This window comes from Palaemon carinicauda, chromosome 7 (assembly GCF_036898095.1).
Source record: "Palaemon carinicauda isolate YSFRI2023 chromosome 7, ASM3689809v2, whole genome shotgun sequence".
NCBI classification, from domain to species: Eukaryota; Metazoa; Arthropoda; class Malacostraca; order Decapoda; family Palaemonidae; genus Palaemon; species Palaemon carinicauda.
This window is the reverse complement of record NC_090731.1, coordinates 154,827,358-154,841,458: the sequence shown is the minus strand read 5'-3', so window position 1 is coordinate 154,841,458 and position 14,101 is coordinate 154,827,358. Positions and strand designations below refer to the sequence as shown.

General features: G+C 40.8%; 2 protein-coding genes across 3 annotated transcripts in view; one reads left to right on the top strand and one right to left on the bottom strand.

Annotated features, from left to right (window-relative positions):
- Nucleotides 1-14,101, bottom strand: part of LOC137644084 (uncharacterized) — a 217,923-nt gene that overhangs the window by 57,948 nt on the left and 145,874 nt on the right. The window contains exon 1 of one of the 2 annotated variants that reach the window (XM_068377029.1): nucleotides 8,808-8,897. The exons of the other annotated variant lie outside the window; for it this stretch is intronic. The gene's annotated coding sequence lies outside the window, so the exon portion shown is untranslated. Of the gene's footprint in view, nucleotides 1-8,807; nucleotides 8,898-14,101 lie in introns of those variants that run through there. 2 annotated transcript variants of the gene reach the window in all.
- Nucleotides 1-14,101, top strand: part of LOC137644081 (2-aminomuconic semialdehyde dehydrogenase-like) — a 54,399-nt gene that overhangs the window by 33,149 nt on the left and 7,149 nt on the right. Inside the window, exons 3-5 of the mRNA XM_068377018.1 lie at nucleotides 11,660-11,860; nucleotides 12,807-13,018; nucleotides 13,788-13,954. Coding sequence (XP_068233119.1) covers nucleotides 11,660-11,860; nucleotides 12,807-13,018; nucleotides 13,788-13,954 — 580 coding nt within the window. The remainder of the gene's footprint in view (nucleotides 1-11,659; nucleotides 11,861-12,806; nucleotides 13,019-13,787; nucleotides 13,955-14,101) is intronic.

The following is a 14,101-nucleotide window of genomic DNA, read 5'->3' as shown; positions in this document are numbered from 1 at the left end:
AACCCAAAGATTAAAACAGCCAGATTAGGATGCCTAGAAGTACATTTGTAGTCCTTGGCAGCTAAAGTCAAAGGGAAGTCATACCCCTATTAAAAGTAGAAGGATTGTATATAGGGTAGCCTATATACAGTACTTATGGGGTAACAGAAAACAATAAAGCTAGCACAACTTCTCATGCTAGCTATGAATCACTAGCACCTGCAAAACAATGTCCAAGAAGTTTTGGAACACTTTCATAACAACAATGTTCTAAAAAAGAATACAATGCAATTCTTCCTATCTTAATTTGCCTTTATATAACTTTTTCACCAGCACATCATATTCCACTTGTAAAAAGACACCGTAAACATTCCCCTTTAGCCATTTCTGATAATGAATTCTCGTTGACGAGAAATCAAACTACAAGAAGTTTCTCATAGTACTACCAAGGTGAGGCTAGGAAGGGTGAGGATAGGATGCATACAGTACATATTTTTATCTTAAAGTACAGTACTTACATCAAATTAGATCAGAGTAGGATATCCCAGTATCAAACGTTGGAACAGGTAAGGTTAATGAACTGAAGTTGGGTAACGTTAGGTTAAGATATATCTATTCCATTTGCTTCTAAAACCCTAAGCCCAATAAAACACAGTTTCCAACTGTGATCACCCAAAATTATTAAATGTAGGGGTAGGGTTATAGGGTAAATATTAACTAACACCACCTGAATATAAGATCAAATGTATTCGTAACCTCCCGACACTTTTCCAAATCACTTTCTTGATTGTATGTTTCATTGCAATTAAAGTTTCCACTTAAAAAATTACTACTGATTTCCCATTTTCTCTTAAAAGTACAATTGGTCAGCCATGAGCGATCAAGTATAAATGACCAATATGCCCCTTCTATAAATTCAATAAACAATTTGCAACTTCTTTATTACTCCTTTGCTTTTAGTCATTTTCAAGCGACTGCTTTGGGTCAATTACCTACATTTCAAAAGTTTCCCCTATTACATCTTTTCCAACAGTTCTCTTGTCGCTCTAGTTCTTGTAAGATGTATCTGTGTCCTGCCTGTGAGCATCAATACTCCACTATTATTTCAGGAAAGAAGTGATTTGCAATAAACTGTTGCATAGCATTAACGTTCTGTTTAACTGTGAGAAGTACCCAACTGTGGGAGCTTTTCTTTATTGAGGGCCGATCAGCATGTTAGGCGATGCCAATCTAAAATTTGTGTGCTGTAGACCAAGAAACATCACCTGTGGTCTTACTCAGTTAATTATAAGGGAACATTTATGGAAAAAAAGTTTAGCCTTATCAAAATTTGTTCTTTGAGAATAGCTTTCTCTGTCACAACTGAGCCCAGCAGACTGTTCAGTAGTTGATTATCTTGGTATTTCTTTAAAGTCTTTGGAGGATCGATGATCTTTTTGCTCCGAGGTAACAGACAATTGGTTTGAGAATTAAGTTCCAATCGGAGGTCCTGGCATTCAGGTCGAGATTCATAAGACAGGCATATAAAATGCAAATATGGAAGAGACCATATTTCACAGCAAGTGTGGTTGTTTGATGGCATCGGAGAGATCCGTAAACGCAGCTTCATCGTTCCTTTGGTCAACGGCATTGTTTCTCACCTTTGTGACCATGATATGCTTCTGCCTATTAGTGTATTAGAAATACATTTTACCAGAGTAACTTATTTACTCTGACTTATGGGACGCTTAATTCGGGTTGCAGTAAACTTATAGATAAACAAGGGACAACATTTCTAAGAGAAAAACTTTTTTTTACTACTGTAAATGGTGTTTTAAACAAATTTGACCTTTATTTCCACTGCAAATGATCGGTCTACTGTTATGGATCCCCCTCCTTCCTGATGGACACAGGTGGGAACCTGGGATTTTGGGTGTGCAAAAAAAGGACAAAACATGATTATTTAACACTTTTGGGACTTATAAAAGGGTACAGAACATAAACCCACCTAACCTAACCTAGTAGTTTCCAGGTCACAACCACCTAGGTAGGGGGGGAAGACCCCGGATCACCCTTCCCAGGTCACAACACCCTAGTTAGGGGGGAAGCCCCCGGATCCCCCTTCCCAGGTCACAACACCCTAGGTAGGGGGGAAGCCCCCGAATCCCCCTTCCCAGGTCACCCTACGTAGGAGGGAAGCCCCCAGATCCCCCCTTCCCAAGTCACAACACCCTAGTTAGGGGGGAAGCCCCCGGATCCCCCTTCCCAGGTCACAACACCCTAGGTAAGGGGGAAGCCCCGAATCCCCCTTCCCAGGTCACCCTAAGTAGGGGGGAAGCCCCCGGATCCCCCTTCCCAGGTCACAACACACTAGTTAGGGGGGAAGCCCCCGGATCCCCCTTCCCAGGTCACAACACCCTAGGTAGGGGGGAAGCCCCCGGATCCCCCTTCCCAGGTCACAACACCCTAGGTAGGGGGGAAGCCCCCGGATCCCCCTTCCCAGGTCACAACACCCTAGGTAGGGGGAAGCCCCGGATCCCCCTTCCCAGGTCACAACATCCTAGGTAGGGGGAAAGTCCCCGGATTCCCCTTCCCAGGTCACAACACCCTAGGTAGGGGGGAAGCCCCCGGATCCCCCTTCCCAGGTCACAACACCCTAGGTAGGGGGGAAGCCCCGGATCCCCCTTCCCAGGTCACAACACCCTAGGTGGGGGGAAGCCCCCGGATCCCCCTTCCCAGGTCACAATACCCTAGGTAGGGGGGAAGCCCCCGAAAGCCCCCGGATCCCCCTTCCCAGGTCACAACACCCTAGGTAGGGGGGAAGCCCCGGATCCCCCTTCCCAGGTCACCCTAGGTAGGGGAAAGCCCCCGGATCCCCCTTCCCAGGTCACAACACCCTAGGTAGGGGGAAGTCCCCGGATCCCCCTTCCCAGGTCACAACACCCTGGGTAGGGGGGAAGGCCCCGGATCCCCCTTCCCAGGTCACAACACCCTAGGTAGGGGGAAGCCCCCAGATCCCCTTTCCCAGGTCACAACACCCTAGGTAGAGGGGAAGCCCCCAGATCCCCCTTCCCAGGTCACAACACCCTAGGTAGGGGGGAAGTCCCCGGATCCCCTTTCCCAGGTCACAACACCCTAGGTAGGGGGAAGCCCCCGGATCCCCCTTCCCAGGTCACAACACCCTAGGTAGGGGGGAAGCCCCCGGATCACCCTTACCAGGTCACAACACCCTAGTTAGGGGGGAAGCCCCCAGATCCCCCTTCCCAGGTCACAACACCCTAGGTAGGGGGAAGTCCCCGGATCCCCCTTCCCAGGTCACAACACCCTAGGTAGGGGGGGAAGACCCCGGATCCCCCTTCCCAGGTACCAACACTCTAGGTAGGGGGAAAGCCCCCGGATCCCCCTTCCCAGGTCACAACACCCTAGGTAGGGGGGAAGCCCCCAGATCCCCCTTCCCAGGTCACCCTAGGTAGGGGGGAAGCCCCTGGATCCCCCTTCCCAGGTCACAACACCCTATGCAGGGGGGAAGCCCCCGGATTCCCCTTCCCAGGTCACAACACCCTGGGCAGGGGGGAAGCCCCCGGATCCCCCTTGCCAGGTCACAACACCCTAGGTAGGGGAAAGTCCCCGGATCCCCCTTCCCAGGTCACAACACCCTAGGTAGGGGCAAGTCCCTGGATCCCCCTTCCCAGGTCACAACACCCTAGGTAGGGGGGAAGTCCCCGGATCCCCTTTCCCAGGTCACAACACCCTAGGTAGGGGGGAAGCCCTCGGATCCCCCTTCCCAGGTCACAACACCCTAGGTAGGGGGGAAGTCCCCGGATCCCCTTTCCCAGGTCACAACACCCTAGGTAGGGGGGAAGACCCCGGATCACCCTTCCCAGGTCACAACACCCTAGTTAGGGGGGAAGCCCCCAGATCCCCCTTCCCAGGTCACAACACCCTAGGTAGGGGGGAAGCCCCCGAATCCCCCTTCCCAGGTCACAGAACGTGATTATTTAACAATGAATTTGTAAATGGGTACAGAACTTAACAAACCCACCCAACCTAAACTAGTAGTTCCCAGATCACAACCCCTAGGAGCCCCCTTCCCAGGTCACAACGCCTAGCTGGGGGTCAAGCCCCCGGGACCCACTTCCCAGGTCACAAACTAAAAGTATTTCACAAATAAATCCTTACATTATGAAAAAGTAAATTACAAATAATTCCTTACCTTATGATTGTCACCCTGTTTTGTCTTGGCAATCTTTACAAAAGCATTGTATTAGTAAAGTTTGACCCGTGTATTTCTATAATAATACCAAATTTCAAAATAGATTGTACTTCCCTCTCGTCCTTTCGTCACTACAGGCGTTCCTGTTTAGTTGATCCTACAAATAGCCTCACAGCATTCGCAACACTTTTCCTTAAGAATTAAATTATGTATTTGAGCATATTCAACCACTAGTTCAATTCCACCACTACAACAATAACAAAATTTTTCATAACCAACATTGAACTGCACACAATCCGTAGGAACTGGGTTTCTGTCAAAATTAATGCCAGAGGGCCAGCCATTGCCTTTGCCATCCCTACAACAAACCGAATTGCCGGATTTCCTTCAATTATTCAAAGTTTTCAGTGGACGTTAAGGTAACTTTATTTGGCCACCGAAATCCTAGTAAAACTTTGTTTTTGACTAAAGTCGTTCCTAATTTGTTATGAAACCATTTTGTCATAATGACGTCACAGCACTCGCCCAATAAACTGTAATTGGAACTACTTGTGTTAGCGTAAGAAAGTGAGATAAAGGGTTCATCAACAGTAAACACTACCGTAAAGGAAATAATCTCTCCCAACTTGGGAAAAATTTGAGGCAAAAACTTAACCTCATTTAATTTTCGTGCAATCTCTCATATAAAAACTATATTTTTATACAGCATTTTATGCTTCTTAAGTTTTACCGAGGATCCCCATATTTTCTGCAATTTTTTCGTGGATTTATTATGCGTCTCATAGAATAACATATAAAGAAAAGGTGAATTTTGGTAATTGTGTAGGAGACCTCCGCGCTCGATTTAAAAGTTTCTAAAAGTAGAAAACGAAAGAAAACAGTAAATTAGAGCTACAGTTACCTTGAAACTGTGAGATAATCCTCCTACAACCACCTAACTCTTACACAGAAAATGTAAGCATAAACCTACTACTACAATTATGGGGGACCCCAGTGGGAAGCGGGGTTTTTGGGTGGGGGGAGGAAGAGAAAAGTGATTTTTCGGGGCACTACCAAACCTAATACAACTACCTACCCTACCCTGAGGGCCATGTACCCCTACCTAGGCCTACCGGGGGGGAGGGGGGGGCCTCCGCCCCCCCTGCGACCCCCCCTTAAGGCCACAGTAATTTTCAGGGCACCACCGAACCTAAGACACCCACCTAACCTAGCCTATGGGGCCCTGTACCCCTACCTAGGCCTACCGGGGGGGGGGGGCCTCCGCCCCCCCTGCGACCCCCCCTTAAGGCCACATTGAGTTTCAGTTCAAACGAAACAAATTCAAATGAAAACGCCTTTTGAAAAAAAAAAACACAAACTTCAAATTAGTCTCAATATCTAACTTTGCGTCTCCAAACCATGTACCTTTGAAACAAGACACGAAAAAATTGCACCTCCTCTTCCTTTTCCCACGAGTAACCACACTACGATCACACCGGAATGCTAATTTGTTGTAATCTATACGGCACAAATTTTCACAATTAGGGCACTTTTTCTCTGCCAAAATCAAACCATGACGTTGAGCAAATGCAATTAGCAAATCAACTTTCCCTAAATAATGTACACAAAAATCCCCATAAGAAATAAAGCAATTGTCACAAGTGACACAGTCGGAACGGGATGAAGGTCCTGCTAATTGCTCCATACTTCACGGCAAAATGAGCTTTTCAGTTTGAAGGGAGATCCGAGACGTGCAAAAATATTCCTCCGCGGAACTTCACGTAAACTGTGGTAACTGGTGGAAAAATAGCAGGGATAAGTGAAGTAATAAGTGTCAGCATTGGCTAGATTTGTAAAAACCGCCATGATTGGTTTTCAAACAGTGTGACGTCAAGAAAACACCTGTTATTGGTTAGAATAGCATTGAGAACTAGTCTGCCATACGCAGTAAGGTGGTGAAACAGCTCATTTTAGCCAAGACATCACACAGTAAACAAAAACAAACACTTAGAAAAAATCCAAGTGAAACATAACTATACACACGAATATCTTCGTTAAATAGAAGCTGCTCATATATTGACTATTATATAAGCGTTCTATATGATATAATAGTGAATTGTAGGTGTTTAAATTCTTCAAGATCTTCCGCGGAGCTCTCCTACACATTTACCTGAATTTTTCCCTTTTTTTATTGATTCGCCAGTAAATTTTCCTTACCCAAAACCACAGGTTTCCACTGGGTGTCCCCCATTACCATAGGATATATTAGAGTATATATTATGAACTAGTTATATGAGAGGGAATGAAAGGTCATTTTCGAAAAAAAACAGGAGTACTTCTATACATATCCCAAGTTTTTTATTATTAAAGTTTGCCACATGTTTTACTATAATAATACCACATTTGCAAGGGTACAACTACCCGACACGGAATTACTCAGTAGAGTTTGTGTCCTCCTGAGAACCGTGATACCCACACTCTAAACATTGGATGCTTGGGGAATAAACGCCAAGGAGTGGTTCAAGAAGGCTGGCATATGCAGAGTATTTGTATCAATACCTTATTATGTATTTATTTATCGAACATCACCATGCTCATCAAGATACTAAACTGTACTATTTTCTATGCCATGGCTCTAAGCTGTACATGCATACGAGTCAGAAGGTGCGGACGGACATCACGTTCTAAGTTAGGTTAGGTTTGACTCCTCCGTTTCCTTCCCTCATGAAATAAGAATTTTGAGGCATACAATGTCTTAAGTGATAACGTTGCTTCTGAAATGAAGGTAGTTAATTGGCTAAAAAAAATCATGACAATAAAGATGATACTGATTAGTCATTTACGCGATAATTGCAAATGGTGACGAATTCTAGGGATAAGGGAAATTATAACAAATTATCATAAAGTGAAACTGTTAGTTTGCAATAGAAGATACAATTACCAAAATTATTATTTTAGAAGTGTCAATAGGGTTTGAATGTCTTCATAAATTTAGTCGATGTTAGGGTTAATATTTAGTATTTATGGCTACCAACATAAATTGTAATTTCCCGGTAAAAATAAGTAGTATGGAATATTATATTTGGTATTAGATAATGAAAAAAGAATGGAGACAGTGTTGTGCATTTCAACATAATAGGCAACTTCATTGACTATGTAACTCAGAATTAGCTTAAGGCTATATGCTATATGAATAAAAACACAACCTGGTACAAAAGCATTGGTATAATAAATAATTCCGCATTGGCTGCTCACATGTAATCACCAATCTAGCCACGTATTTAAAGAAAAAATATATATACAACAAAACCTAAACGCTATGTACACAAAACCTAGGCTACCTGGAAACCAATATCATGATTTGGTAATTGTGTAGGAGACCTCCGCGCTCGATTTAAAAGTTTCTAAAAGTAGAAAACGAAAGAAAACAGTAAATTAGAGCTAAAGTTACCTTGAAACTGTGAGATAATCCTCCTACAACCACCTAACTCTTACACAGAAAATGTAAGCATAAACCTACTACTACAATTATGGGGGACCCCAGTGGGAAGCGGGGTTTTTGGGTGGGGGGAGGAGGAGAAAAGTGATTTTTCGGGGCACTACCGAACCTAATACAACTACCTACCCTACCCTGGGGGCCATGTACCCCTACCTAGGCCTACCGGGGGGGCTCCGCCCCCCCTGCGACCCCCCCCTTAAGGCCACAGTAATTTTCAGGGCACCACCGAACCTAAGACACCCACCTAACCTAGCCTATGGGGCCCTGTACCCCTACCTAGGCCTACCGGGGGGGGGGGGGGCCCTCCGCCCCCCCTGCGACCCCCCCCCCCCCTTAAGGCCACAGTAATTTTCAGGGCACCACCGAACCTAAGACACACGAGCAACCACACTACGATCACACCGGAATGCTAATTTGTTGTAATCTATACGGCACACATTTTCACAATTAGGGCACTTTTTCTCTGCCAAAATCAAACCATGACGTTGAGCAAATGCAATTAGCAAATCAACTTTCCATGAATAATGTACACAAAAATCCCCATAAGAAATAAAGCAATTGTCACAAGTGACACAGTCGGAACGGGATGAAGGTCCTGCTAATTGCTCCATACTTCACGGCAAAATGAGCTTTTCAGTTTGAAGGGAGATCCGAGACGTGCAAAAATATTCCTCCGCGGAACTTCACGTAAACTGTGGTAACTGGTGGAAAAATAGCAGGGATAAGTGAAGTAATAAGTGTCAGCATTGGCTAGATTTGTAAAAACCGCCATGATTGGTTTTCAAACAGTGTGACGTCAAGAAAACACCTGTTATTGGTTAGAATAGCATTGAGAACTAGTCTGCCATACGCAGTAAGGCGGTGAAACAGCTCATTTTAGCCAAGACATCACACAGTAAACAAAAACAAACACTTAGAAAAAATCCAAGTGAAACATAACTATACACACGAATATCTTCGTTAAATAGAAGCTGCTCATATATTGACTATTATATAAGCGTTCTATATGATATAATAGTGAATTGTAGGTTTAAATTCTTCAAGATCTTCCGCGGAGCTCTCCTACACATTTACCCATGATTTTCTACTTTATCGTCATATAACACTAAGCTTATCGTAAAGTAACAATAAAACTATACACCAATAATATTAAAGTACCTAAAAGGTTTAGTTTAAATACTGGAAAGTTGCTGTAACAGTAATTTTTGCCACCACGACAGTCACGACTTCAACAACACTAAACAACAGGCCAGTCAGGCCACTGTGAGTCCAGTGTTGCCAGATTGCTTTGCCTAGAATTCCCCGAAAATCTGTCAAAATTTCCCCTAAACCTTACAAAATTCTCCATTTCCCAATAGTTCGTATAATCAATGGGTAAGGGAAATTATATACCTTATTAACATAGAAAGAACACTTACAAATAAGCTGGAGGCTATAAATTTCGATTATGTACAATAACAATACACTTAAAAAGGTGCATTACTTACCCCTTCAACAGTTTTATATGCGTCATTTAATGTTTTAGAAATCTTGTAGAAGAATTTTACTGAAAGGAGACGTATATTAAAGGAAGTCCATTGCACAGGATGTGGAATTACAATTAAGATTGACTTTATAAGGATGCCCTTCCCTTAGCTTCAATTTATATCACATATGGTGACTAACCATGGCTTATAACATTTTTTTTCAGCAACACTCCATGAAAATATACTAAATTATTAGGTAATAAATTTTGAGATAAAATAAAAAATACTATGAAAACATATCTAATACAAGAAAACAATAACCTAAATACTTTTATTTTACAAACTTGAATCTTGATTTTACTATAGTGAATTGATGCATGTAGGACGTTCAGCTCAATTAATTTAGTTTTAGCTCAGTTAATAAATCCAATGAATTTTAACTAAATGACTGATTCAATTAACGGAACAAAACTCTTTCGAAACATTTAAGAAAGAAAGAATACTCAAACTCATAAAATATTTTGGTTTTGATATCTACCATAAAAATATTCTAATATAAAAATGATAGGTGCCGTTATAGTATGTGGCCTACCTTTTGAGTGTGGCCTACGGAATTTTGTCTCTGATATAGTATGTGGCCTACATACTGTTATTACGAATAATGATTATGTAAGTACACATGGATTTCAGTATTTAACTATGTAGTTAATGTTAATGTTGTGTAAGGGGGGGGGGGGGGTCCGCCCCCCGGGTAAGGACACGGCTTTTAGCATAGGTTAGGTGGGTTTTTTAAGTTAGCTTCTCATTTCAAAATTAAAATTGTGAAATGATGTTAGACAACACTCAAAGTTCACTGATCAGTGGGTCTAACTAGGTGTCACTGGGTTTAATTTATTAGTCAGTTCACAAACAATATATCGTATATGTATTTATGCATTACTTTCATTTTTATGGCAATCTAGATGCAGCTCATCAAGCTCTACTCAGTCACTTTCATCTTTATATATATCAGAAGTCGTCTTTTTCGGTAATTCCTACGGATGGTGAGGAAATTCCCCCAGATTCCCTAAATAATTTGTTATCAAAACTAAAATTCCCCAAATTTCAACCTAAATTCCTAATTTCCCCATCATGAACCCAAAATTCCCCAAATCTGGGAAAAATTCTCCATATCTGGCAACATTGTTTAGTACTTCAGAATCATTGTCCCAAACAAAAGACGAACGTCAGGAACCTGACTTTGCCAATCTGCAATCCCGTAGTAATTATCATTATTTCATATTTTTTAAAGGTATAATTCATTACTTTGATGTCATCAATATTGTTTTAAAAGATGCAGTGGAAATTCTTTATAAGAAGACTGATATGTTATCATACATTTTTTATTCTAAATTTGATTTTTTGTAAGCAAATGAAAAGTGAACGACTCCACCAAATGAACAACAGACAAGCAAGCGCAGTGGTAGCGCGCGCGCACACACACACACACACACACACACACACACATATATATTTATATATATATATATATATATATATATATATATATATATATATATATATATATATATATATATATATATATATATATATATATATATATATGAGAGAGAGAGAGAGAGAGAGAGAGAGAGAGAGAGAGAGAGAGAGAGAGAGACTTTGAAGCTCCCAATTATACTAATTTTCGGTTTCCCAAATTTTCCTTCGTTGAAATATTAATGATCTTATTCATATAATCAGGCCCAAATGACCCACCACTGTAGCCGGGGAGTGCTGAATATCTATCTCCACCAAGGTGAAACCAGGGAGTGTGCAGTAAAATGAATTGAATAGGGAACGAAGGTAAAAGGGAAAGCTAAAAGAAAGTTGGGGGGGGGAGGCGCTAAGAAGCTTCTTTGATAGGCCTAAGCTGCATTACTTTACCCTTTTTTTTAACATTTACTTTAAGGGCTTCTTTTCTAGTCCTACACTCCAGGGAAACCATACTCTCTACAGCCTCTAGGACATTCCCAGTAATTTTATCGTATACATTCCAAGGCATTCAGCATTTCACACCACACATTACTTGTTAATTGTCAAATCCTCATTATCGAAGCGCTTAGAAGACAATAAAGTCTTCAGTTTCCTCTGGTAAGCCAGAATATCTTTGGATAATGTGACCAGAGTCCCGCTTTTTCAAAGTATGTGCCACTTTTTCCATTTATCAAAATGTCCTGCTTTTAATTTACTTTTGTGAGTATTATTCCGCTTTTTCCCATTTGTCCCTATTTTTTTTTTTTGGTGCTACAATAACAAAACTGTCCCCATTTTAATGGAATAATATTGATATTTTGTTTAATTTTGCTATTCAAGTGAAACGTATGAATATTAAAGGTAAGTAGAAAAAGGTTTTGGATTAATTTTTGGATTGATTTTTGGATTCTCTCTTATTTGTATATATATATATATATATATATATATATATATATATATATATATATATATATATATATATATATATATATATATATTACCTCTAATGATTGATATCATTTTCTTCTGCAGATGGTCCAAGTTATCGTACCAGCAACGGGCCAAGCACTTGTTGAAAGTGGCCGACCTCCTGGAGTCCCGACTGGAGGAATTTGCAATCGCCGAGTCCCGTGATCAAGGGAAGCCAGTGTGGCTAGCTAAGACGATGGACATTCCAAGGGCTGTTCTAAACCTTAGGCACTTCGCGCATGCAGTTCCTCACCATCTCAATACGTGAGTCTTGGTTAAACTAGAATTACAATTGTGTTCAAGGGATTTCATTTGTTTGGGCTACCACATCTGAAATTTCTGATCTGTAAGAAGTTGCTGGGCTGACATTTTAATATTTTTTTTTTCTTTATGAATGAGATACTTTTGCAACGAATTTAGTGCAAACAGTGATCCTTCTTACATAATTTTAAACTTTATCCACATTATAACCATTTTAAAAAGGTGAATTATAGGCCTACATTCAACGTGCCACCGCATTTGAAATTTTTCATCTGTATAAGAAGTTTCCGGGCTGACATTTTAATATTATTTTTTTTTTCATAAATGTGATATGTTTGCAACGAATTTAGACCAAACAGTGATTCCTATTGCCTATTTTTTAACTTTCTCTACATTATAACCGGGCTGAAAAGGTGAATTATAGGCCTAAATTTAACGTGCATAATTTTTAACTTTCTCTACATTGTAACCGGGTTGAAAAGGGGAATTATAGGCCTAAATTTAACGTGCCGTCGCATTTGAAATTTCTGATCTGTGCAAGAAGTTCCCGGGCTGACATTTTAATATTGATTTTTTATGAATGTGATATTTTTGCAACGAATTTAGACCAAACAAAGATTCTTTTGCATAATTCTAAACTTTCTCTACATTATAACCACCAGTTTGAAAAAGGTGAATTATACATATAACATGCACCTTTGACGTCATTGTTCTCCTTCTAGCCAAGAATTACGGAAATAATAATACCAATTACCTAATATCGCAAGAGGGTCTGCCCCTCTTTTATTCTTCTCTTGTACTTCTCTTTCTCCCTATTTCCTTAATCTTTCCCATCCCGAGTACCTGCCTTTGAGCTATAAACTGGATTGTATCCAGGGGTACTCTTCCTTTCCCCATATTCCCTATTCTTATTATTATTATTTGAAACCATATGAGAGTCTCCTTCTAGATCGAGCGTACAGCCTGAGGCCGGGGTGGTGAATTACACCACCAGGGAACCCGTGGGCGTGGCAGGGCTTATCAGTCCGTGGAATCTTCCCCTCTACCTCCTGACTTTCAAACTTGCCCCAGCCCTCATTTGTGGCAATACTGTTGTTGCTAAGCCTTCAGAACTCACTTCGGTTACTGCCCATATGTTCTGTAAAGTCCTCCAGGATACAAGTAAGTCTTCGTCTTTACTGGATACTTCTGTACAAGGCCTTAATTTATAGACCTTGCTTCTGTGGAATGCTTAATTTCGCTTTTATCTTTTCATCGCACATTGAAAAGATCCTGGAACATAAAATTTAAATTTACTTGCATTTATATAATTATTAGGAAATGGAATTTTATGTAGAAAGCACTTTGTATGAATAAATATAATTATTCATATATTTAAAAACAATAACAATGATTGTATTTTATCAACACATGGTAAAACGGGGACTTGGACTTTTGTGTTTTCATATCTTAAAAAAAAAAACAGCAGAATTTCTTACGACATTACTAGGTTAAAATGTCATAGTTTAATTGAATATGTAGGTGTATAAAAACTTGGGAAGATATATTTATTTTAATGTTACTATTCTATTTTTCCTTGTTTCCTTTCCTCACTGGGCTATTTTCCTTGTTGGAGCCCTCGGGCGTAGAGCATTCTGCTTTTACAAGGGTTGTAGCTTAGCAAGTAGTAATAATAATAATCATAATAATAATAATAATAATAATATCACTACAAGGGTCAAAATGTCTAATTCAATTATTGACCTAATCGTAAAATGTCGTTAGACGTTTTCCCTTTCTTACCAAGATTTAGAAAATGTAATGTCTCAATTAACCTCCACAAATCAAGACTGATGTACAGATCAATGAAAAATGGATAGACGGTGTTCTCACTAAAATCTTTGTCCCTTCCTTATCGGTGGAAAAAAAATAATAAACACATTGTCTACAGATTTCCCGGCTGGTGTCGTCAACATTGTTTACGGAGAAGGCAAGACTTCCGGAGAAGCACTCGTCACCCACCCAGACGTGCCCCTAGTATCTTTCACTGGATCTACCGCTACAGGAGGACTTATTGCCCAGGCAACGGCACCAATGTTCAAGAAGCTGTCCTTGGAGGTACGTTTCATACGGGGGAATTGGGTATGGGTTGTGAACTGAAGAAATTAAATAAATGTCTGGCAGAGGCTTGCCCAGGACATCTTCGGGAGCATTTTGATACAAATGGAAACTTCATTTTTAAATGATCTCTCTCTCTCTCTCTCT